This window comes from Myzus persicae, unplaced genomic scaffold (assembly GCF_001856785.1).
Source record: "Myzus persicae strain clone G006 unplaced genomic scaffold, MPER_G0061.0, whole genome shotgun sequence".
Lineage (NCBI taxonomy): Eukaryota > Metazoa > Arthropoda > Insecta > Hemiptera > Aphididae > Myzus > Myzus persicae.
In genome coordinates this window covers 172,759-199,502 of record NW_019103874.1, presented here as the reverse complement: position 1 = coordinate 199,502, position 26,744 = coordinate 172,759, and the positions used below count along the sequence as shown (strand labels likewise).

General features: G+C 28.5%; 1 protein-coding gene across 1 annotated transcript in view; it reads left to right on the top strand.

Annotated features, from left to right (window-relative positions):
• LOC111035736 (tensin-3-like) overlaps window positions 1–26,744 on the top strand; it is a 148,476-nt gene that overhangs the window by 4,722 nt on the left and 117,010 nt on the right. Inside the window, exon 2 of the mRNA XM_022317479.1 lies at window positions 15,792–15,875. Coding sequence (XP_022173171.1) covers window positions 15,792–15,875 — 84 coding nt within the window. The remainder of the gene's footprint in view (window positions 1–15,791; window positions 15,876–26,744) is intronic.

Here is a 26,744-nt window from a genome sequence, read left to right as displayed (position 1 = left end):
TATACAAAAAACACAAATCAACGTATTGTGTTGAAAAAAATCGGTAAACCAGAATATATAGTCAAAAATAATGGTAACTACTTGGTCATTTTATAATTAAATGTAATTTATCAGTTAATGTTGCATAATAAATCATAGTTATAAATATTATGATACTATGTTAAACTGTCAAAAATAGCATACGAATCTGGTTCCTGCGTCTTATAATATTATGATCATGCACAGGTGTATGGTTGTATTACAATGATAAGATATTTCATTTGTTAAATTTTCATTAAATAAAATAATATGACAAATATTTTAAATCTCATAATAGGTACCTATATACGAACCAACATTTACCGTTATAAAATATGTCTACAAAATAAACAACGGGGAGATAGGTATTTCCATAATATATTACAATGATATGTAGAAAAACTTAAAATGCCTAAATTTTGTGTCCAGCAAAAGTTATTAAAAATGACAAAAGCAAAAACAAGTTTTACTAGCTAAAATATGATACATTATCAAAATCACTTTTCTACCATTTTACCTACTATATAATACTATATGATACTATAATAATATATTAATATATTTTGACAAACTATATTTATCATTATCATGTTGAATAAAATAGCTGTATAGTGTATACCTACCTAAGACTTAGACCTACCTACCTTAAATTCCTACGCACTTACATAATTTTAAGACGAAAAAAAAAATGTTTAATGATGCGCATTATTCATTTGAAATTATTTTATATTTTTAATCATACTGAACAACCTAAACAATTTTACCATAAAAAAAAAAAATAATAACAAGAATAAACAGTAATGAATAATGGAGTTGTTACAAATATCTATAATTAATGACATGTAAAATAAAATCATCAAAAAATACATTTAGATAATATCAACAAATGACTTATAATGACTATAGCTTTTGTTATTTTATAGTTGTTTACATACAAATTATTTAGACATGTTTCTGAAAAATTACACGACAATTATTATAGTTCTGATAGTTTTCTTTTTCAGAAAATGAGTTTTAAAAATTATACCAATAATATTAAATAGTAAAAATAATGCAAGATCGCATACGATTAAAGAACTAGCATAGAGTAATAAAATTGACTTGGTAGATAAAGCTGACTTTATGTTTAAAAATATAAAATATATTAATCATCCGTAAACGTTAGAACTTAAAATGGAAACAGGTTTGTTCAGGTTTGTTTATTTGTCCGTATCCCACGTAAGTAATATAATTATAATACACCTATGTGTATGCGTGCATAAACAGTACGCATAGTGCCGATCGATGTTTGGTCGTCTTCTTTAAGTCGACAGTGTGATGTGTCTATACGTCTTCAATATGTGTGTAGTTATATTTTATTTTATTGTATTATGTTCTGTGTAAATTATCAACCGGATTCGTCTTCGCTCTAAGATTTATTTGTTTTGTTAATTACCATTTACCAGATGACTTGCCCACCGATCTGAATCAATTAAATCGCGAATAAAACGTGTGTTTATGTTATGTTCATTCGTTGTGTGAATGCGAAAAAATTTCCATCGAAGAGAAAAAAGTTTCCATTTAAATAATTTTTATCGTATCGCAGTCGTAGGGTCTCGGCGGGAATTACCCATTTGCACTAAAATAAAAAAGGAATGTTTCTCCGACAGTCAATTTGCTCCAATTTTTGATCTTGACTTGGTTTAATTTATATATGTTTTAAAGAAACGACATACCTACGTAGTAACACTTGTAAGGTTGTACCTCATATTTATTAGTTATTACTTATTTTCATAAGTCTATAGATTTTAAGGTTCTATATATTATTGAGTAGACAGATTAAACACAAGTTTTATATCAGTTTCGTTATGTTGTACAATGTAGGTACTCCGTTATCAGATATCGTTATTTGTCAAATCATCGAATAAAATTCAAATAAAATATGCTCAGTAAAACTATTGTAAGATAAAATATAACTGCAACATATGCGCGCGTGTGGGTGTGGCTGTCGTAGATATAATATAAAAATATATTAGTTCATTACAATTTATAAAAAATATGCACTATTAACTATTATTATTATAGCATATAATTTTTTAAAAAATGTAGGCGTAGGTGCCTATTAGTGATTGTTATTTGGGAAAATAAGTATCACTGATATTATTTTTTAAAACTCTCATTAAAGATTATGATTTAAAAAATTTGATAAAATTTAAATGTAATATCCTTGCTTATTTTTATGTTTTAAAAATGTTTGTAGTGTCTTTACAACATATGAATTTGAACCAAGTCGTTAGTGTAAAATGTATACACAGGTAAATTTGGAGCAAATGGACTGTTCTTAAAAACGTTTTTTATTTTGGCGCAAATAGGCTGTACCCAAAACGAATGCATAATTTTTGGGGCGAATGAACGATGCAGGTCTCGTCGGCTAGGGATAATATATTATTTATTTTGTAAAAGGACGTCGCGCTGGAATTTGCACTCGATTTGTGTCTCTCTCTACTCCATCCATCTCTGTTATTCAGAAATAAATTAGTTGATCAATAATGATATTATGCGTATATAATCGGAAGAGTGTTATAATTGATTTAAACTTGACACTACAGCTATTAATATTGGTGCCAATATAATAATTTAACTTTTAATCCAATTTCCGAAAATATTTTTAAATAAATATTGAATCGCTTTGAACTAGTTTTTGATTGATTTAGATTTTTTATGAGACTGATTTCAAAACGGGCTTTTAGAAATTGCATTATTTTTAATTGTTTTTATATTACTAGGTATGTCATAAGGTATTTACCTTATTTACCTTATTTACCTTATTTACCTTATTTACAATACCTTATGACATACCTAGTAATATAAAAAAAAGTATAAAATAATATTTAAAAAGTGAAAAGAATTGAGATTTTGATGTAACGTCCAAAAATGTTCACACTATTAGTACCTATAGGTAGGTATTAGTGTATTACTAGTTTTGGTGGAAGAATATGACACTTTTGATTCTACGAACGGTGTTGTCGATCAACATCCTAGCAACACACTCTATTTAGTATTTCCGTAAATTATATTATGAATATTAAGACGTTTTCATTGTCTCGAATTAACATAAATAGGTACGTTCGTCAACTAAACATATTTAAATTTCTTATCTTTTTTTTAAGTGGACGTCAGCTCAATGTTTACCATCCCTCTTCTAAAACGTATACGTTATATAATTTATTCGATGAAATTCCATCAATAATCCAAGTAAGCTTATTATAATGCTTTAATTTGTAACATGATAGTATCACGACCGACGAAGAGGATATAAAATATAAATGCCGCATGTGTATCGTGTATGCGTACCTATCATATTTATATTATGGCTTGCAGTTGTCTCAATAATGATATTTGTATAAACATTATGTGTATAAAAGCACTCTAGACTACATCACAATACAAAAAATCGTCCTAATACAGGTGTCCGGGGATGTGGAAAATTGATTATGGATTAACCAGAGTGTGCAGTAAGCTAAATTTGTGTTGTAATACTAAATGTGAAAGCTATACACGGTGAATAAATATCATGGTTGGAATAATCGGACCCGATGGGCGATAAAAGATTTTGTTAAAATCACAGTATAGTGTTTACGTTTATTTACTTAACAGTTTTTAGGTAGTTTTTCCCTAGTGTTCGTTGTTAAAACCGTCATGAATAAAATCCTATAATTGCTTCTTTTAAGTAAGTATACCAATAATACATGAAATGTCTAATCGATATGTTATATAAGACATTATCCGAGCATTATTATAGTTGCTGCTATTCTAATGACTCGTTAGCAATGAGTGTTTGCATAATACATCTACGAATAAAAATAGAAAAAATCGCCATAGTAGAACCAAGCTTCACACTGAAATAAAAATGTAAAAAGTTGCGTACCACATAATTTATTTATTTATAATACACGTGTGATCTAGACTAGAGCTTATTGACTGAGACAAGAATATTTTAATAACGCGTTGTACGTGACGTTATAATATGTGCACAACTACCGCGCAGTGGTTAGTCAAATAAATTGTAACCCATAACCTTGTAACAATAATAATACTCTAGGTATATAAAATAATGTGAACGTTTAAATCTCATCAAGCACGTAGGTTAAATATGAGACAGTGAACCATAATACGATTTTTTTAATTTTCGATATCGGTCAATCATATAGAATATAGATACTATAATAACTCTCGTATGCCAATTATGCTATTATAATATAATATAAGCTATATTAGGTTTATTGCCCTTAAGCAAAGAGTAAAAAAAAAACCAAAACAATCGTATTATCATTTATCATTTATCGTTTATCGTTTATCGTTTACACAATATGGCGTAATGAATTTGTGTGTGTGAGTGTGTTAATAGTTTTCGCAGACAATTAATAGCGTAATTAATATATTTCTTTTTTAGAATCAACGGATAAATTTCGTGAAAAAAAATTTAATTTGATTTCTTAAAATCATTATGAAGTGAATAAGACGAGACAAAATTTTATTTATAAAAATACGCAAATTCAATGTGAGCAAATTCGAAAATCGTAATGGAAGTTAAAATGACCAAACCACTAAACAAAATAATGTTTTCATTCAAGATATCCAGTTATTTAGAAAAAATGTTAAAAAAATATTATATATTTACATGTTTTTCAACAAATGCAAGCTTCATTCTTATCTATTAAATCAAAATTATAACTTGTACACACTCTACTTAAAAAAAATGTATCAATACAATATTGTATACAGCGAAACCTCCTTTAACGACACTTCTAAGTATCAGACGTTTTTAGGCATAAAATTACAACATTTCTACAAATTGAACCCTCTGAATAGCGGAAAACTACAATCCGTGGAAAAAATTGCAATGACAAAGAGTATCTGGTATTTAGAGGTTACACTGTATATATATACTTACATTTTCTTTTTATTGATTTTGAATAAATTTGGCTTTGATAACTAATTCATTTAGATTACATAATATATAAAAAATGTGTACACATATTTGCATTTTCCACTGTTCTGCATTATTTTTTGATTAATTTTACTTTTTTTTATCTCTAAAAATTACAACCTAGCAGACTTTGATAATAACGATGTCTACTATTCGGACTTAAAAGAAAATATTGAATTCCATAAGTATTTCAGCTGAATTTTAGATTTGAAACTAACGTAATTGATAGAAAAATCGTCAACTATGGCTTATTTAATATTAATCTGTTCAAAATAGATAGATTTTCGTTTTCTGTGTACAAAACAATACTTTTACTATATAATAATATCCGTTATTAGAAGGTTAGCACACTGAGGTTTTATATATTATGTATACATAGTCTTTATTCGTTATTAGTTATTACAATACTTTAGACAGCATTTGTTTTGTAAAATATATACACAAATATAAACACCATTATATGATATTAATTAAATTTAAAAATAGCTATAGCAAAGAAAAAAGAAAATATTTTTTATTATATAATCTTAATTCCTACGAAATCAACCACATATCGTTCATATTTTATACATCGAATGAATTCGTACCTATACAAAATAATTCCAACTACATGTCTGCGTATCCCATTTACTTAAATAATACTCATTTGCGGTAATCGTACAAGTATTATACAAATGTTTATAGTTTTGGAAAAAACAAGTTTGAACAGAAAATGTCAACCTGTTTTATTTATACCGAATTATAATCGTTTTTAAAAATATTTAATTTATAAGTTTTAATTTAGAGTTAATTATTATGTATATTATAACCAAACGATGAATATATTTTACATTAAAATGTGTTTTTTATTTTGTGCGTGTCATCACCATTTGGGAAAAACAAAGTTTCAATCTTCAATTCTGATGGTGATTTCTGGTAGGAAATACCAACTGTCTATCCCAGAAATTGATTTAAATTGGTCATATTTTTTTATTTATATTATTGGTCCAATGAACTAAATTGATCTTGTACATTATAAATTATAATATTATGGGCTGTATGTCTAGAACTATGTAGTGCACAATATTATTAATTATAATATTATAATATCGTTCTATATGGTAGCCAGCGCACATAAAGATAACTTTTGTGGTCGTACTCGATTGGTTCGTGATGATTTTCTCCCTATACATTATCTGCGGTTGTATATGAGTATATTATATAGGATATAATATTGAGTATATGACGTCAGAAAAATAGCTATCAATATTTTATATAATTTATTTTATGACGTAACGTATCATCGTACTAACAATGTGTTATTGCCATTGGCCAAATCGAATAATAATAATAGTTGTTTATAATACAAGTCTGAACAGACTCCGGATAGGTATTATCATACTAGTATTTATAAATTATAATCAATGATATTATTGTGTGCACGAATGACGAATAATAAAATAATGATAATATATTAGGTATACTCGTTATTCAATATTATATATTTATATCTAGTCTATCGTCAATAAACGCTGACACGACCGTGTCGCTAGTACATAAACATTCAACTGTATATCTATACATTACACTTTTTCTAGTATAGACCATAATATTCAAATTTATCTATCAATCATAAAACCCGTTCATAATCGATCGTTATAATTGTGTTTTTCTTCATATAATTAGCATAAACATCATACTTCTATACTGATAGACGTTGTAAATTACTGTAAGTTGTCACTTTAAAGTAAGTGTATAAACGATACAAAAGATACACATACAAAAGAGTTCACTAATAATCAGTAACAAGCTTACGTAAAAATCAACATTAAAATAAATTATGCCGCAAGCATAACATATTAATATATTATATATAATAAATAATAATATATATTTTTTCAATAAATTCAAACTACCGAGATATGTGTTACCTACAATTAAAGATGTTTTATTTTATTGCAAAAGCACCCGTGATGGAGGTTTATAAAATCTTAACTAGAAAACCAGTAAACCGTTTTTGTAATTATTTAAATAATATCTCGCTGGTACGCACTAGCGTGCACATAAGATACGCAACTAAATATAATAATATGTAAGTACCTAGTAAAAAAATGAACAATAAAATTTTAATCAAATATGAACTCACATACCTATCTATTTTATAATAATTTATAATCATATAATTTATATGCAGGTATAATAGGTATATATTTGTTTGTTTTCTTCGAGAAACAAGTTGATTTTCCAAAATATTACTTTTGCTTCAGTTATAATCATTAATGTAGGTAATAATTGTAACATAAAAACAACTCGTGTAAGTCCCTACTTCGATTTATTATAATATAAATGCGATATAAATAAATTATACATATTTACCAATGTTAAAATATACATAGGTACCTAATCTTTATCGTTGCGTTATTGATGTTTATTGCATGAATATGATAGTGGCATGTATAATATACCTATATATATATTTATTATTAATTATATTTTTTTTTTGTACGCACACAATTTATGGGATGTAGGTAACGGATCAAATTATTTTTAAATTTTACAAGTACATATAACAAACAGTTCAGGTTCCGAACAAATTTTTTTTCACCGGTAAGTATGCAAAAAAACTTGTTTCTGTCGATAATGTGCACGCATGCCACGTGGACATCCAGAGCGACCGAAAAAAATATTGTAAAATGTATTACAGGTCACTGGAATGCGATCGTGCGTATTATAACAATATACAAAAAATGCTAAACCCAAGTCTTGCGTGTTAGCACATTATGATCTAAATCTTCCAAAATGACTTAAACAGTTCATTCAGTTGATTGATCATCATATTATGGTTGATACTATGCATTAGGTGCAATTATATCACATTTATCCTAACCACTCTGAAATTCCAATTGCGTATGAATCACAAGTATTATATTATACAGAGAATGCAAATTTCTTCAAATCAAAGAATAGGACTTGAAATTATTTTTGGAGTTTAACAATTATATACTAACCTACTTGCACGGTTGACAATTTACATTGTAGTCACTGAAATTAATATGAAATTTTCAAAAAAAATCATACACACCGTACCACCGCGCATAAGTTGTGCATTTCTTTAACGCATAATTTGGAATTACAGCTTTAGAGTTAATGTTGAGGATATATTTTTCAATAGCACGCATAGTCATAAACATTTGGTACCTATAGTTAGTTGACAATACAACGTTGAGATTAATTCTTACCACAATTTTAGATATGAGTACAAATTACGAAATTAATTTGTGCGGACATCGTATAATTATGAATAGTGTGTTTTATAATTAATAACTCCATTTGGCCGACCGAACAAAAAATATTAGTCCGCTTAAAGGCGTATTTGCATCGTTGACATCAGGCGATCGATATGTATGTATAATATTTGGGTAGTAATAATAATAACAATTACAACAACAACAACAATAACATATTGATAATCCTATTATCTTAAAACGCGATACAGTTTTAGATACAATTTAAACTGAAAAGTAAATAATTAATACGGTATGAAAAATTAAGAACGGTTTGGAGCCCTCCAGCGGTCAAAACATACCTATTATACTAATATAATGACTCTATTTCGTTGCTGCTTTGTATAATTTAAATTATAATAATAAATAGCATTTAGGTAAGTACACTACGAATGATAATAATAATTAGATAATTACAATAGTTAATTAGTATTAATTAAGTACCTGAATGAGTCGTCGACGTCTTACCTATTATTAATGCTAGTTGTATCAAATTCGCCATATCGATCATATATTGATGCAAATGATATAATGTTATACAATATTCTGTCCCTGTTATGTGTTGAAATGTATAAGCATACGTTGTTGTATATTAGTTTGTACAGAATCAGAGCACGTATTGCAGTATCTCAAAACCAAATTGGCCCAACGCTCTAAAAATATTGCCTGCCACAGTGCCACATAATTTATTTTGGTGCTGACTTTAAATAATTCATTTCAGAACTTCTCAGAGGAACCATAAAGCAATATTTTTTTTAAACCCTGGCACGTTACTAGAAATTTTTCCTCTGCAAGAGAAATCTATGAACCATAAATATGCTTTTATTAATAAATAACCATGACAGTAAATCCTTACGAAAAATCGGTCAGAAACATTTTATCGTGTATCCATCCCAAAAAAAAAACATATTTATATTAATAATAGTTGTTATTAAGCTGTTCTAACTAGTACCTTATTGTCCTTGTCTATTATTTCAATAAGTACACAATTTGCATGCGCCTAGGACCAAAATTAAACAAAAACATCATAAAACCATAATAATTATAATATATATACGAAAATAATACGTAATATGGCACCTGCGCCAATAACTCTGTGGAGTACAAACTATAGTAGCGGTACTCAACCTCTGACTTCTACCACCTAAGATATTTTTACAATTTTTTTTGCAATATTAAGTAAAGGTCAAAGTGAATTGTGGGCGGTTATTCCCCACATTCGCCTTAGATTTAATGTGACTAATTATTGCGAGCGATTTATCGTCTTAGAGAACGACTTTTTAATATAAGATTTTGAGTAGTATAATTATAAGTTTGCACGAAAAGTAATTAACTTAAAAAATATGTCTTATCAAGTTTTACTTTTAACTATAACTAGTAAATGACTGGTAATTCTAAAATTAAAATACTATATAATATTAAATACTAAATATTAATCCACCAATTTATTTATGACCCACTTAAATTTTTTTTTTAAATTGGTTGAAACGCTGCACTATAGTAACAAGCAAAATAGAATAATATTGTAATGTAAATTATTATAGAAGTGGTCGGAAAGATTACAACGTCTAATGTTTTTTTTTGTTTTAATTTAAATTTCTTGTTCAGTCGTTTCGTCTCACAGAATGAAGAGACACCTCGGTGAACGTCGAAGTAAATTAATTGATAAGAAAAAACTATCATGGACACAATAATATAACAATGGTCAATGACGGATGGCTTAAAGTTTTTGCAGTGTGTTCCGATTCGCAGTGAGGGGTGAACGTGTGAATGATAACAGTACATAATAAAGTATATTATTGTATATTGTGTTATTATGACATTATATGCATTCGAAAAAAACGATATAGATGGCTGATAGACGACCAAAAAATAAAAAACCTATCCGTCGACAGTAACATTTCTGCGAACGGAATTTTTTTTTTTAATATTCACAAATCGGTTTCACACGACGTATGCGAAATTTTTAGTAGATAATAATAATGTATGTTAATATGTAACGTGAAAATGTTAAGCCATATACACCACAGGCAAAATGGAAACTCGTTCTTAATCATTGTGGGTTAGATCAAGAATATTATTTTTAATTGGTTTCTTAAAAACTTACATTATATGTACATGTAGATTTTGCGTCATTGGAACCTTTCAGTTTCAAAAACCTTAATTTCTAGACAATATAAGATTTTAAGTTTGTTTTTGTTATGATAAAACGAGAAAAAGTAATAACGTTCAATTTGGCTCATTTAGTTCAATCGGAAAATATTAATAGCTGTTATAAAACAGTGTTCAGATTGTTAACTTTTACAAATAACAGGACAATCTTCGTTTAAAAATTCTAAATCAATTTTTAAATACTACAGTTAATGAAATAAATTTATTTAATTCGATTTAAGAAAAGTATTCTTGGCGAACCACCCTATTTTGTATAATTTTATATTACATTGACGTAATAGAATAATGTATAGGTATTATACAATATTTGAAAGAATGAAAAATACATTATAAAATAAGAAGTATGAAAATATGAGTTTTCATTTTTAATTTAAAAAAAACACTATATATATAATTTATTAGGAAGCTCCGAAAATTCCGAGTAAAAACTGGAAAATCCCGAGTGAGATTTACTTAAAATCTTCGTACATAATCACTGGCGAAAGATCAAAATATCAAACGATCGGCATGCTGTAACTGGTCGTGTTGTAAGTACCTATGTAATATACTACGTGTGTGTATACAACATTATCCGCCCCGCCAGTGAACCCATACCGTACGTCATAGTCATTGCAGTTGTGATATTGTAATATATTTATTATACAGAACAATACGAAATTCGATCCGAACCAAAAAAAAATGACAACGGTTTAAACCCGTTTTTAGACATACAGACTGAAATTATTTCGAACGGGTTAATCACGCTGTGCCCTAAATCGTTGTTTAGAAAAAAAATAAACACCGCACATCGACCTATCCAATGATTTAAAAATATTTCTACTCAAGTAATTTAGACTTACAGATAAAACATAATATGTGACATATTTTATTATACGACCAACTCGTCATGTACGGTTAAAGTGTTGAACCAACCAAATTCACTGTAACATCGTATACCGTCTTTTTGAAAAATAATATGTTAAAGCGTTGAACTGCATTATTATTTGTAAGCAAAAAAAAAAAATTATAGGTACCTAAATGGTATGATACTTACATGCTTAAAAATCGATAATTCGAATGTTTTATAAACGAAAAATGAGAACATTTTTCTAAGACAATTATATAGGTAATATTTCAATTTAAACACGCAGTCGTTATGTAAATTAAATAAATTAATAATAATCACTCAATAGCTTTTTGTTGCTTTTTGTGTATATTATTATATTGTGTGTGAAGTTAATGAAATAAATATAGGTACACATAGACTAGGTAATAATTATTATAACTAAACAGCTATAGTAGTGTCTAGTACTGCTCAATAAGTATATAAAATATAAATGTTAATAGCTAGTATAATTTACAATAGTTATTAGATACCTATTAATATAGACTAATTAGTCTCAATCACTAATCACCATTCACTATCAATATAATATTATAATGGCGTTATTACAAAATTATAGGATAATAATAATTATTGTTAAAAGCATGTATTTGTGAAGTTAGATCGTTATATTATTAAGTTACAAAATCATAATATACTTTGTGGCTATTGGATTACTCTGACGTTTGAGTTATCCGCTAAAAATTAAAATCGGTAAAATTATTATGCTCACATAATGACCGAAGCGGCCCAGCAATACAAAAAACTATTTATTCTAATTATAATGTCTTTATCGAGATGAAATTGTATATTCTACAATCTACATCGACAAGATGTAGTATAATATTATACTGGAATATTCCGACGATAGTTTTAAACCGATATAATCGTTATTACGGTTACCACTTACCAATAATCGTCCTGCATCGGATAAAACTGTACTAAATTCCGTTTAATTTATTCTAAGTGCAACAAAGCATTAAACTATTTACAGGGCATATCTTGCATTTCAATACACAGACCTTAATATATTTCAAGATTTATGGAAATTACCTGTTTAAATTTCATCATTATTAATTTGAATGTTATTAAGTTATCACGTATCACATATATGACAAGACCTACCTACTAGTTGTATCCTTATTATTTAAGATACCTTGAATCACGTTTGTTGTGGGTTTTTTGATTATGTGTAAATATATATAAAAAACAATGTTTATTGCTCCAATATGAACCGATGAATTTTCTAGTCAGTCATGATAAATATAATATAAAATTATATTAACTTGTAACAGGTTTTTCTATGAATTTTCTAATTATATTTTACGATGAGTAGGTATGATGCAGATTTAATATTAAACCTAGGCGCTAAAAATCAAATGTTAATATATATACATTATATAATGTGTTAAAACACTATTAGTTTTTATTATTTTTCATTAAAATGTTATTGTTATTTATAAATAGGTATGTACTATGTACTCGTATACTCGCTCGTACTAATTTATATGATATCTAATAAACCGTAAGTCAAATTGTCTAAGTTCAAACTTAACAATATAAATTAATATTTATTAAAGGTTACTCAAATTAAACGTAAAAGATTATTGACTGTTACAAGTTATATATACATTGTTGGCAAAGACGCAAATACGGGGAGAGGGCTTTAGAGGCTTAGCCTCACAAACATTTCATACATTTCATACAATTTGCTTATTCAATATTATATAGGTAGTAGAGCTTCAACCCACCCTCCCAAACTTTAAACGCTATTTGCCCCTATATTGGTTGGTTACGATTCATACTAAAGTATGGTATACAGTAAAATATAAATGAAAATTTGTCCAGAATTATTCAATTTGGAAGTTCGTTAAATATAATGCAATTTGTAGATTGATTGTTGATGTGCTACACAATATAAATGTTGTAAAATATTTTTACTTACACTGTATGATGGTTGTCCATTGTTTTTGTAATTGTAAATTTTGTATAATTACAGTCAAAAATGCATTCGGGTGCATCAAAAAAAAAATGACTTAAAAATATAAGATTCATCTAACATAATTAACAAGATAAGATTTATGCTCAAACTTGTATAATACGTCAGAATTTTTTATTTTCACATGCTTGACGCCTGGCGGGTTCGATATACATATGCCTATTTCGATATATCAAAATCTTTCTTTTAATGCATAGCTTTGAGTACTAAGCTATTACAGCTCGACAATTAAATAAAATATACAATATATTAGCGGATAATATTATATAATAACTTATAAATAGCTTACACGATAGCAAGTATAAATTAGATAAAGATTGTTTAAGCAGTCACAAAAAATGTAAATATAAAAATATAAAAATAAATAATTAGATAATGGGAGAAATAATAGGTTTGGTGATAAGCGTTTGTGTAAAAGCTCGGTTAGGAGAGAAATTAGTGGACTAATTAAAAATTTTTAATTAGAAATAAATTGCGATGTCATTGTTGAGACGATTTCTAGAGGAGAATATTATAATGCCTTCAGCATAGGATTTCGTTCAAGGCTGAGCATAAGTTTCTTGGACCTCGTTTGACGGAGCCTTTGGAAATATTTTGTGATTATGGTTTCTGTTGGAACAGGATCATCCTGTTGTTATACAATTTGAAATGTTAGTACGGCTGAAAGCCTTTAAAATTGGCTGTGTGTACACCAGAACACAGGCCTCACTAACCCAACGTGGCTTAATGCAATCTCCAGTGAGATGATCCTGCCTATATTTGGGGCAGCGAGGAGCGTATGAACATTATCTAAGTGTGTGTCCGTATAACTGGCACCGCTTGCATTGTGGGTGAAGTAGAGCTTTTCTAGGTCTTTTGATGATGACTTTAAATGTAGTAGATTTGTCAATTTAAAAATTATTATGTGCCTATTGAATTTGAAGTTAATAATAGGATCAATAGTAAAAAGTGATATCGAAACCCACGCAATTATAATATCTAAATATTATTTATCTTATATTAATAAATTATTATTCTGAGTCAATTGCGTGACGATAATAAACCATTCTTGTGTTTTACAATATCCGACATAATGTTACACTGTCCTTATAGAATATAGAACATTAAAGTTTTTGATTCGTTTTATGCTTAACATAAGCTTTGGTGGACGTAAAGCTTGCGCGATCTAGTCACTATACTATGCGTTACAGTCGACAGAGGGCAGAATTAACGGTTTTCGGCGTAGATGGCACTACAGCTTTTGGTGGAAAATTATTTCTCAGACGAAAAATTCAAAAATCTCCACTTTGAACTTTTGGAATATTATATTCAGCGTTATTTTATGGAAAGAGCTACTGAGAAACTGCAGAGGACCATAAAGTAGGCCTTAAAGAGTTGACCCCCCCCCCCCTTCCCTATAATAAATGTACTAAAATATATGAAAAATATTTAAGATTTCTAGATTCTTTTGAGTCTCCAATTTTTAGATTTATAAAGTATAGGTAGTCTTTAAATTCTACGAATAAGGAGAAACGATATATTTTATAAACTAATGATAAACATTTCCCATAAGGTGGAGTTGGAGTATCTTGTATCGTTGTCCGTTGATTATTCCTCATAATATGTCTCATGTATTCTATTTTCGGATATTTTATTGTTGTTGACAGTTCCTTCTCTTTTCTCATTTTTTCAAGTACACTTTTTATTACGATTACGACCTGTTCATGCACTTGTTAGCATTCACCTGCATGACCACATCTCAGGTATATAACCAATATGAATAAAATGATGTCACATACAGCACGATGAGCGTGTCCGTTTTATTATTGTTATTATTATTTCATAGTATCGTCGAATTTACTTTTTAAATTAAAACGTCGTCGTCCACAGACGGAATACATCTCGTGATAAAAAAAAATATTTTTTCTTTTTCTAATGGACTTCCAATGCCGTCACGGTCGTCGTATAATATATAATAATATGATCTATGTGCAATAATAATTGATGTCGCGGCGATACGATCGTGTAAATACAAACGGTAAAATATGTATTATATTATAATACGACCGCGGGAATAAAAAAAAAAACAAAAACAAAAAACGTGTAATACGAGAAAACCGAACGGGACGAGCGTATAATATACATTTGTACATCTTAAACAATATATTACAAGACCCGTCGTTGTGTATACATATATATATATACATAATACATATGTATATAGGTAAAACCCGACACACAATAACGTAACATTATACACTTTATATTATATTATATTATTATACTGGCGAGTTCATAAGTGGCGATCGTCGTAGCGAATGCCCTGCGCCGCCTCGTACATTACAATATAATAATATAATGTATGTAATAATATTAAGTACAGTATTATAATAGATACGTGTGTGATACTTACGTGCGTACTGGCGTAATAATAAGCGCACGAGTTTTGTCGTCGTGTACGCGTCTTAGTAATAAAAATAATATTATATTATCGTTTACTATTGGTTTATTTCCTCTTTTCTGTTACAGTACACGGGATCCGTGGCGGTCAACTGTCACGATCAGATGGCACGAGTTGAATTTGTCAGAAACCTAATGGCCAAACACAGAAAGGTATATATACTATTATATTATTCTAATGTTATCATAATATTACACATTATAAATAATTATCAATCACCGCCAGCAATGTTTTTATTTTTTTATTATTATTCAATACTCATGTTTATGTATGTACGATACTCAGACACTCAGCGTACGATAAGTGCAGATGTACTGTAGAAAACGAACGAGGAATATTGTTGTATTGCAATGGTGCTTAATGAGAAAACAAAAACAATGATTATATTCGATCGGGTGCTATTATTGTATATTAAAGGTTCAAAGCCATTTCAGGTAGTATACCTGTATACCTGCTCAATAACCTAAGGACTAAAACGCGTTCTATATTCGAGACTGGGTGGTAAAAATGTATTAACCTCTCAGATTTTAGAAGTTGATTAAAATGTTGGATATATAGGTACATTAGCATTTTTATACCACTGTTTGATGTCGGTAATGGGTTTACTCAACTAGTATGTCGATTTCTCCGAAATACATAGTAACTCACGTTTCCAACGTATCGTGGATATAGATATAAATGTATGTAGGTTCATATAATATAATATATTATACATGCAGTGTCCTCGTGATGTAGATGCAGTTTTAAAGGTAGTAAATTCAGAGATTTTAACAGGTAGTAGGTGGTTTTGGCGGGTCACGACCGCAAAGTTCAACGTCTATTATAAACAGAAGTAATTTTTTTAGAGTGACAAACATAAGGATTAGAGGGTCGTAAGTGCACAAGGGTATACGATATAATATAGCGATACAAACACTTGCTTAGGGTGATTTTTTATTCAACGTTATGGCACACTGACGGTGTTCGCAAGAAATCAAAAAGTATAAAAAAAATATCAACTACCAAGTCGATGATAAAAAATGAGGGTAAGATTAAAAACTATAAACATAAATAAAATAACAAAAAGGATATTTTTTTAAAAATCTAAACGTTTCCATTTTGTATTCTGAGCATTATCATATAATTATAGCTCGTAATCGAGTGAATACCTATACATAATGGTTATATTAGGTAAAATTCACTAAACACCGATTATAAAAAATGCAATTGATCCCTGGTCGTAGGTACCTATAGTCTATTAATGCAATGTCATTCTAAATGATTATTTTATACTTAAAAACTATAATGTACCCGCTACTACAACTGTACAATTATTTTATCTACAGGAAGTAACATATAATATTACACAATATAATTCCATTAACTATGTTATGTATAATTACCACGTCTTCACTCGTCAGCCGTTACTACTTATCAGATACCGATGACTGATGGGCAGATTTATTTTATTCACCTATAATATTGCCACTAATTTATCAAAAATCGTATGAGATCACGATGTAAACTCCCAGGGCTAAACGATAAATGCCTATAGTAATAAATAACGCCTAAAGTAATATCAATGATAAATCGTAAACGCACGTGCAGTCGCACCTCGTTATAAAATCATCAGGTATCGTATGTGTTTCGTTTGAAACTAGATCGATCAATAATTAGTCGAACGATTTATATTTCGAATGTTTATCGATGGACGTGCGACTACGTGAGTATAATATAATGACTTTCAAGAACGAACGGGCCTGAAAATAAAATAAATACCTAACAGTAGAGCCTATCTGACGTATGTGGTATATAGTGTAGTACCTACCTTGGTATAATAATATTATCGTACCAGTTGCACATGTCGAGGCTCGATTTGTTCACACTGTTCACGGTGAGATTTGTTTACCGAACGTGCGGACCTATTTCTGGAAATTATCTTTACACACACTGGGTACAGTAGTTGATCGGAATTCGAGCCAACTCAATTCAAATATTATCGTCTTACAAAACTCTATTTACCTCACTCTTGGAAACAAAATATTTACACGCGTATGTGGCGTTTGGAATAATTGTTGTAAATTTCGGACAAAGATTATATTATGTTCGGTACGCGTGTAAACATGAATCAAATGTGTTGAGTGGTTAAATGTAGGTATATATACCTGGTACCTACATCGTGGTACCTAGTGTATAATAGTCAGTCGTCCTTATGACTATAGTATAGTATTTTATAATATTCTGATGTAACATGCAGGAGGAGAAAAATCCACTCCTACACATAATATGTATAATATTGTTTAGTTTTACATATTACAATGTAAAGCATTTCATTTGTATTCAATCAGTTCAAACAGTATATATTTATATATAGATACTATGCGATGATGTTTGCTTCTCCGTCATTTTGCCATTGTATTTTCACGGACCTTTTGGTTCTTTCTGCAAAACGTTGAACATAAAAGATAAAAATTCTTCTCAAGTACAATATCAATAGTCAATAGATGCACCGTAAAAACACTCGTTGAACGTACCAAAAAAAAATCTACTTAAATTGATCTTATTCTATAATATGAACATGACTCGCCGATTTCTTCATTGTCGAACATAATGACCACTCTCAAATAACTTGTTGGTCATTCTTAATTGTTTTAAATATTCAGTAGCAGTCCCATTTCTAAAAACATTTAAATATATAGTTTTGAGAAAAAATGAATGTGATCGATCGATAATGATGAAATGTATTACACATTTTTATTGACACCGTCTATTAAATGTTGTTTAGGGTTCGGTCGGTCAGGAACCATTTAATCCATTAAGTATACACAATATAAGTAGAAAGGTATGTATATTATACATATATATATATATACACACATGAAAGTTTTTTTGAAGTTAGCAAACGACACAAAGATCGATGCAATAATATTTTTACTCAAAAAAAAAAAATTATATATCGTAAGGAGGGGCTGGCGTGCTGTTTGTAATTGGTACTCGAAGTCATAAAAGGGAATGAGGAGTGTGCAGAAAATAAAAATTCTGATAATGGTCGTGGAAAGAACTAATACGCAGAAAGGCACACTTAGCTGTGTACGAAAAATAATTTTTTTTTAGACCGCACTGCTGCGGGATTCACCGTAACAACAAGCAACCCTTAGGTCGAATTCGCAGGTACACTAATTTGAGTGTAGTTGTATTGTACACTGCAGCAATTATAAGTAATATCATAATAAATCATTAGGCGTTGACAAAAATGTAATATTAAAATTCTCGATTCTCGGCCGTTTTTCTTTTTTATAAAATCTACTCGACTCGCAATTTAATAATATACAGGCGATTGTCGGCGTCCATGGTACAATCTCTACAGACGATCGTCGCAGAGACGTCGAGGAATTCATTATCTCGATGAGCTGACTTTTCAGGCGAGATATCCGGTGACAAAATAATAAATATTATTATGGTTTTCTCGCCGAAAACGATGCGATCGGTTCCCCGCGTGTACGGTATCTAATTTATATTATATTATTATGACCGTATCGGCGAACGTGAATTGTGTAAATTATATGCGCACTATATAATATTATATACCTATACTATATCCAAGTCGCACACATGTTTTTAATGCGTTTATTCGCACGGATGGGTTCGCTGTCGACGTTGTAATGATAATATTATATGTATATTATTATTATAATGTAAAAGAATTCGACTGAAGTGATTCTACATCAGTTGCAGGCCTACATTTGATACAACGTTGAACCTTAAAATATCCCTGGTTACACATCTGGTTGTATAGAGTAGTGTTTTTATTTTTATTTTGAGTTATCTCATTAAACACATCATGAACAAGAAAAACAGTCAAATAACGGTGGTTTTCACTCGTTGCCCTTGTTCGAATCGCATGAAACAGCAATGGCTATTCTCAAGACATCAATTTTCACCGACAACCTCACGTTGTGAAAACTACATAATTTAAATACCTACTCGGACAACGTATTTAAAAATAATTATTTCATATTAATTGTGTATGTACTGTATTTTCTGAACTATTTGTCGTATAGAGTGTTGATCATAAAAATATTTAGTATAAATGATACATAATATAAATTAAATGAGGGTACCTACCTACACTTATCCACTTAAACCGGTTTTAAGTTAAGTTTATTAAAGTTGCAACTTAATATAATAATACGATAAAAATAAAAAACCTTGTCGACTACACGATTACATATAAGTCGAGAAACGTCAATATAAACTAATTTCAGTGTTGAAAACTTTTTTTTCCTGATGTTTCATGCCAAGGTGTAGATAATATTTTAGCTAATTATGTCAATTAAGGATAAATAATAGAACATAAAATTGCTTGCATATTTCTTATTGTATTATTAACAGATGAATTTCTGGACGAAAATATTTTGACAAGAATTTATTATAATAAGTCCATATGAAACAAATTCCAAACATTTAATTATTATATTATATCCTTAATTGACAAAGGATGAATATTGATGTTAGAAGGGTGCTTTCGACGTATAGAGATAAGAATGATTGATGTTAAGAGTGGAATTATATAAAATGAGAATATGTCGTTAAAACGAAAAAAAGAGCACTTATGAAAGTAATAGAAGTATATAAATTTTGGTGCCACAATTTCAAAAGCGGTTTTGTTTGTTATATAAAATAGAATATCGAAGAATATTTAGGTGTAAATATATACAGGTTACTTCTCTCAAATATTTTATACATAAAATATTATTTCTTTAACTCAGAAATCTTACTTAAAAAGTCTTGCAAATTATAATACATATTATTTAAACGATCACAAATCCCAATATTAATTGGTGTATTCAACTAAAATGATGTCCAGTGGGCATATTGTATATTAAAATATGTACGATAATTGTGCGAACTACCTGTGCGTTGAGAAAATATAAAATATGACTACGAGGATGCATAAAATACCAGTTTAACACTAATACACAAAAACATTTTTTAACAATTCAACACTGACATGCAATATTCAATAAATAATACAAACGATTTAATTACCTACATTCATATTTGATGATACTTCTATGTACCTCAAAAATAATAATTGTGATCCTCTATTTAATTTAATTTTTCATTATAGTATCATAATTTTGTATAGTTATCGTATTACTTATTTAATAACCACAAGTATAATAAAATATAAAATATAAACTAAAATTGATAGTATAGTGTAAGTAGCAACTAAATAATGTATTATTATTATTATAATTGTGATTAATAATTATAATATCATATAAGTTTGGATTCTGACCCGGTGACCTAATATTCGATTCATTAGCATATTGTATATATAATTCAGAATTTAAACCAATACAAGTTATTAAGAAAAAAAAATACTTAAAACGTAAATTGTAGTATTTACAATAGAAAATAGAGACATTTTTTTATTAAATTATTTAATAAAATGTATGTCATAAATATTATGCCACTTACAAATTGTTATGGAAGGAAGTACTAATTTTAATAAGCTTTCCAATTACCTAGCGCTTGCTAATGCTTTATCGATACGTCTATTAGCGATAATTAAAAATACATGTAATAATAATAATAATACCATTTTCGACCATTACCAGTTATTTATACCACGTCAACATCAACTTGGCCTAGATGGCAGTTGCGATTTTATTGCCTGTTAGCATAACTCCATTTGAATATTGTAATAAATTAACACAAAAATAAAAAATAAGTATTTTTAGAGATAAAAGCCAAAAAAAGAACTTATAGGGAAAAAAAAACAAAAAAGCTGTTAATAGTAGATATAACCACTATATGTTGTACTGTAGGTTATCAAGTGTACCTCCTCAATGAGTACGCCATCGTCACTGTAATAGATGTGTTAAATTTGAATTTAATTATGAATTGTTGTTACGATGATAAACGATACTGAGTGGATAAAGATGTAACTTTTTGATTAGCATGGTTGCTAAACAATATTTTTATAATAATATTACAATTTTATAAATGTCCTTAAGTTCAACATTTTTTTTCGATTATTCTAATAATTAATAATGAGAAATATCTACAATCGAACCTCTAAAATACAAACAAGATCCATTTTAGTCTATCAGTAACATCCCTCAAAGTGCATAAGTGGAGAATTTTTTGTGAAGTAGAAAAAGTATTTTTAGACAAAAAACATATTACTGTAAAATTAGTATGTATATATTATTATATATATATATTTACTCAGAATATAAAAAGTAAAATTAAATTTATTCCATATTGATATGAGAATTAAAATGAAGCACATTTAAGAAAAAAAATTAATTTGCTTTCAAATCCTAATTTTTGTGTACGCGTGGGTGAAATAAAACTGCTTTTGGAGATATCACATTGTTCACAAAAATAATCATGGTATACCAATTTAAAATTCAAATACTGATAAACTGAAATTTAAATTTAAAAATGAATTAAACATATTATATTACCGGATTTGTTTTAATTCAGTGTCGTGAGAAATCTGTCGAGAGAATCTGTCATTTTTTCTATCTGTTTGGTATATTATAATCTTTTTTAAATATTGTTTTTATACTTTTATTGTTTTCATTTTGATTTCATGAAAAAGTGAGCTCGTGGCCCATTTTATTGATATATTATAGTATATATATTATATATTTGATATAATATTATAATTTATAACGTATTGATACAAATTTATAATATTAATTAATAGTTTTAAATGTTCACTCAAATAGACATACTATATAATAATAAATTCACATTTTTATAATTTAATATTTACTATAAATGAATTATTACTATACTGTACTAATAGATGTCGTAAAAGTTTATGCCTGTAAACTGTACCCAGATTTTCTGAAAAGTGAAAACAAAAACATTAAGCTTTATAATACTTGCATGTATTATTATTAGCAAGGTAATTTAAAATAATTACTCTCGTACATTACATCAGTACACAGCAATAACAAAGTACTTTTATATTCCTCTAGATCAACATGTTTTTTTGTGTCGGTGTAGGTTGTGGTCGATGTAATGGCATTACAAGATTTCTTAGTGGCATTCTAATGTTAAAAGTTATAATACCATACTATGTATATGTAGTGCGTAACGTACTAACATTTACCTAGGCACCTACTTAATATGTATTATCATGATATAATATTATTGTTTAAATTTATATTATAATTTCTATCATAGCGAATACAATCAAAACTCATGATACAATTTACAGAATTGAGAAGAATTTTAAAACGTGAACATTTATGTAATAATAATTATATTTATTGTAGTTATAACGATGTGATAATACTGTGTGTTCAGCTATACCACGTGGCGTTTATCTCAAATAAACTTTTACTCCATTATATAGTGATACTGTACATTAATGTCATGTCTGTTAAGAGTTAAAACAATAATTGATATTATTATTACGATCATTTTTATGGTTCATAACATATTATACAACGTAATTTATGTATCTAGGAAATGTAATTTTAAGTAAAGTACATTTTAACTACTAGCTGTATCTTGTCAAATTAGGATTTGTTATTAGAACTGTGTGAAACTATAACAATAAAACAATGAAATATGCAGTCTGTACATATGCACTCGAAAATAGAAAAACAATGTATTAAAAATTCCAAATCGAATGAAATTATTCAAAATGAACTCAAAATGTTATGCATGAATTGAAAGACAATACTGTAAGAATCATATGTGTATAAAGTATTAAAATTGAATAATATAGACAAATGCGTTTGATTTTTTTTTAGACCAGTTGTGTATTTGTTCACCAGTTAAGTATAATATATATATATAGTTTTAAACGGTTTTCAACCCTCGATTTCTCAAAATATTGTCCTCACATATTGCATAAAATTGAACAAGACACTTATATTTGATCAAACTACATCACTACATCATACGATACCTGCTTCCGTTTTATAAGAAAAAAATATACATGTTACATAAAGATAAGATAAATTCGTAAAATAATAATTTATTTCTCAATTAAAACTCGATACGCATTTTTTTTACAAAAACTAAAAAGCGATAAAATACTGTCATGTTTTAAACCTTAGTTTAATGTCGAGTACATATTAATATATAATTATATAGTATTTAGATACATCATCAGTATTGATTATTATTTATTTATATTTAATGATATTATATATCGACTACACATATATGACAATAAAAAATGTATGTTAGTCATTGAATCTGAATTTATTTAGAGTTCAATAATCCAAATGTCACCATATACCATTTGTGCCGTCTTCGTCGTCGTCCAATTACTAGGTTGAATTTGAAGCAGTATATCTATACTGTATAGGATACAGAAAAAGTTTTTTCCCATTGTAAAAAATATTTGACGCGGAAACTAAATAAAAAAAATAATGCTTATCTCTGAGAGAAAAAAAAACTGTGGTATTTCATTAAATCTGTATTTCACAATAAACCTACCACTGATACCTCGTCGTCTTATTATAATCCGAAGGCTTATACTTTGATTATATGCGTACAACATATATTATAAAAATGTTTAATGTATAGCATGTCGTACACAGTAATCCAATTTAGTTATTCGTGCTAGTTAAACTCGTATTTGACGTTAAATTATACATTTATGTCATATCAGTATATAATATTAGTTTTAGGCAGCACCTAAACGTTTGCTAATTAGTAGTAAACAAGTATGACGTGTTATATGTGCGTTTTTGATGTCGAATAATTATTCCAAGCCTACTTGCATTTTATGTTTATCATTTCATAGATTAAAACACAAGCAACAATAAGTCAAGAACTAAAAAAGACAACGAGAGTGAAACTATTTTAAAATATTGAGTCTATCCACATTTATTTTCTAATGGAAATTTTTCGTAGTATACACTGACGAAAATAGTACTTCAAATTAATTCTGGTGTATTATTTCATATGTTTTATAGTCAGTTAAGTAATAAAGTATTACCTACTTTATTTCTAGTTAAATTACATGACAACTGTCTCAATAAACAGTACGAGCATAAGAAATAATACAAAACATTTTCTAATAAAAATTATTGTCTGTCTTAATCATTATAATGATCGGTTTCATCGTTATCTTTTTAAGTTCAAGTTCAATAAAAATTTAGGTAAAAAATAATAATAATACTATGTTGTTCAAACAATTTATTATTTCCATACAATAAAATGAATTTGGTCACACGGCGTTTTAGTTAGGCTTTTCACGTACATCACGGTCATGTAGTCCGTTTGCACAGAATTATTTCATGATATTATATTGTATTAGTGTATAGGAGTATAGGAGTGATTCACCAAACATGGTCAACCCCATTTTTCCTTTAATAATGAAATTCTGATTTTTGGAATTTTTAAATATACTCAGAGATCATATTTTTTTAAATTCCTAAATTTTTAGTAGTACCTAAGGTGTCTCCTATTGGGCAAGATACCATGGGCTCATACTTCTGTTTTTCAAATGAAAACCCCCCCCCCCCCCCTTTACGATTATGAATGTAATTATTTATCAACTAGATTATTTTTCTGAAAATTTCAACGTATCAGAATCAAAATTCAAACAAGGAGTTGTTGAGTTATTTAACTTTTCTATACTAAGGATAATGATAGTGAATCTATGATGATGGGTTTGGAAGATAATATAGAATTATAGGAGCAATGGTGATTTAAAAATGTTGGTGATTAATATTAATTTATCCTATACTACATTTGTTTTACTTCTATGTAAAACCACTTTTAAAGACCTCATGTTTAGAATAAACATTTTAATAACTGAGAAACTACTCGTCTGAATTTTGAATTTTGAATCAAAATGTACATAAAGAAAGATATATAACCAAATAACTAACAGTAAAAAAGGGAGTTCTCAGTTTCAAAACAGAAGTTTGAATACCAAGGACTCTCCAGTACAAAAAAATTTAAGAAAAAAGGCTGTAAGTATATTTAGAAATTAAAAAAAACTGAATTTGAATCGTTTTGTTATTAAATAAATTACGGGAGTGACCATGCTGTGTGAATCACCCTGTATATTATATTATACAACTAGCTGAATTACCCGGCGTTACCCGGAAAAACTACTTTTAGGTGTAAACACTGTGGAAGCAAAGTATTTTTAAGTATGAATTATATCATTTTTTAATGCGTAGCAAATATGCGCCTCAATTACGGGCAAGAGTCGTACAATACGTTTGTAACAACCGGCAACAGTTTGAACTGTACAGCATGATGCCGCGTGGCAATATTTACAGAAATATCACCGAATATCATGCTCACATGTCCCTTCATACCACGTATGCCACACCCTGTAAAATTCAAGCTGCTTCTGAAATATACCCGTACCATTTAGTGGTATACAGAGACGCCATACATGTGATAGAACAGTGAATAAAATAAAACATGAACCGTCTCCCTCCACAGGCAGAGCACCGTGAGGTACCATGACACCGCAAACTTCGATGAGCTCCATGTTTACGGGCACCGTATATTATAACAACAATTATAATAAAATAATATATAAAATTATAATTGTATTTCAATCATAATTGTATATATTATATTATTATAATATAATAATATTATATTGTTGGAATATGTCACGCGTGTCCGAACTGCTGGTAGTACGGCGAGCAAATGAAATGAATATTTGTTCGCGTGCACATAAGAATGTATATTGTATAGAGCAAGGCAATAATAGAGAGATAACTCATAAATAGAATTTGAAGGTGTATTGGTTTATGTTATCGATGTGCATTTTATCGTTCGACGATTATTATATAATAAGAGTATAATATTATATTGTTATATGAATGACTGATGCATGAAAAAATTATTAATTTTTAACGGCCCAAAAAAATGTAATGGACCAATCATGGGTCACTTAACCATGTTTAAGGGATCATTAGCTCACTATATTGTTTCGTTAAATGTTTAGTGATTGTTCGTGCAACCCAGCATAAGTATATATTGGTGTACACGCCATGCATGAAATTATTTTTATAAACTTCTCGGGA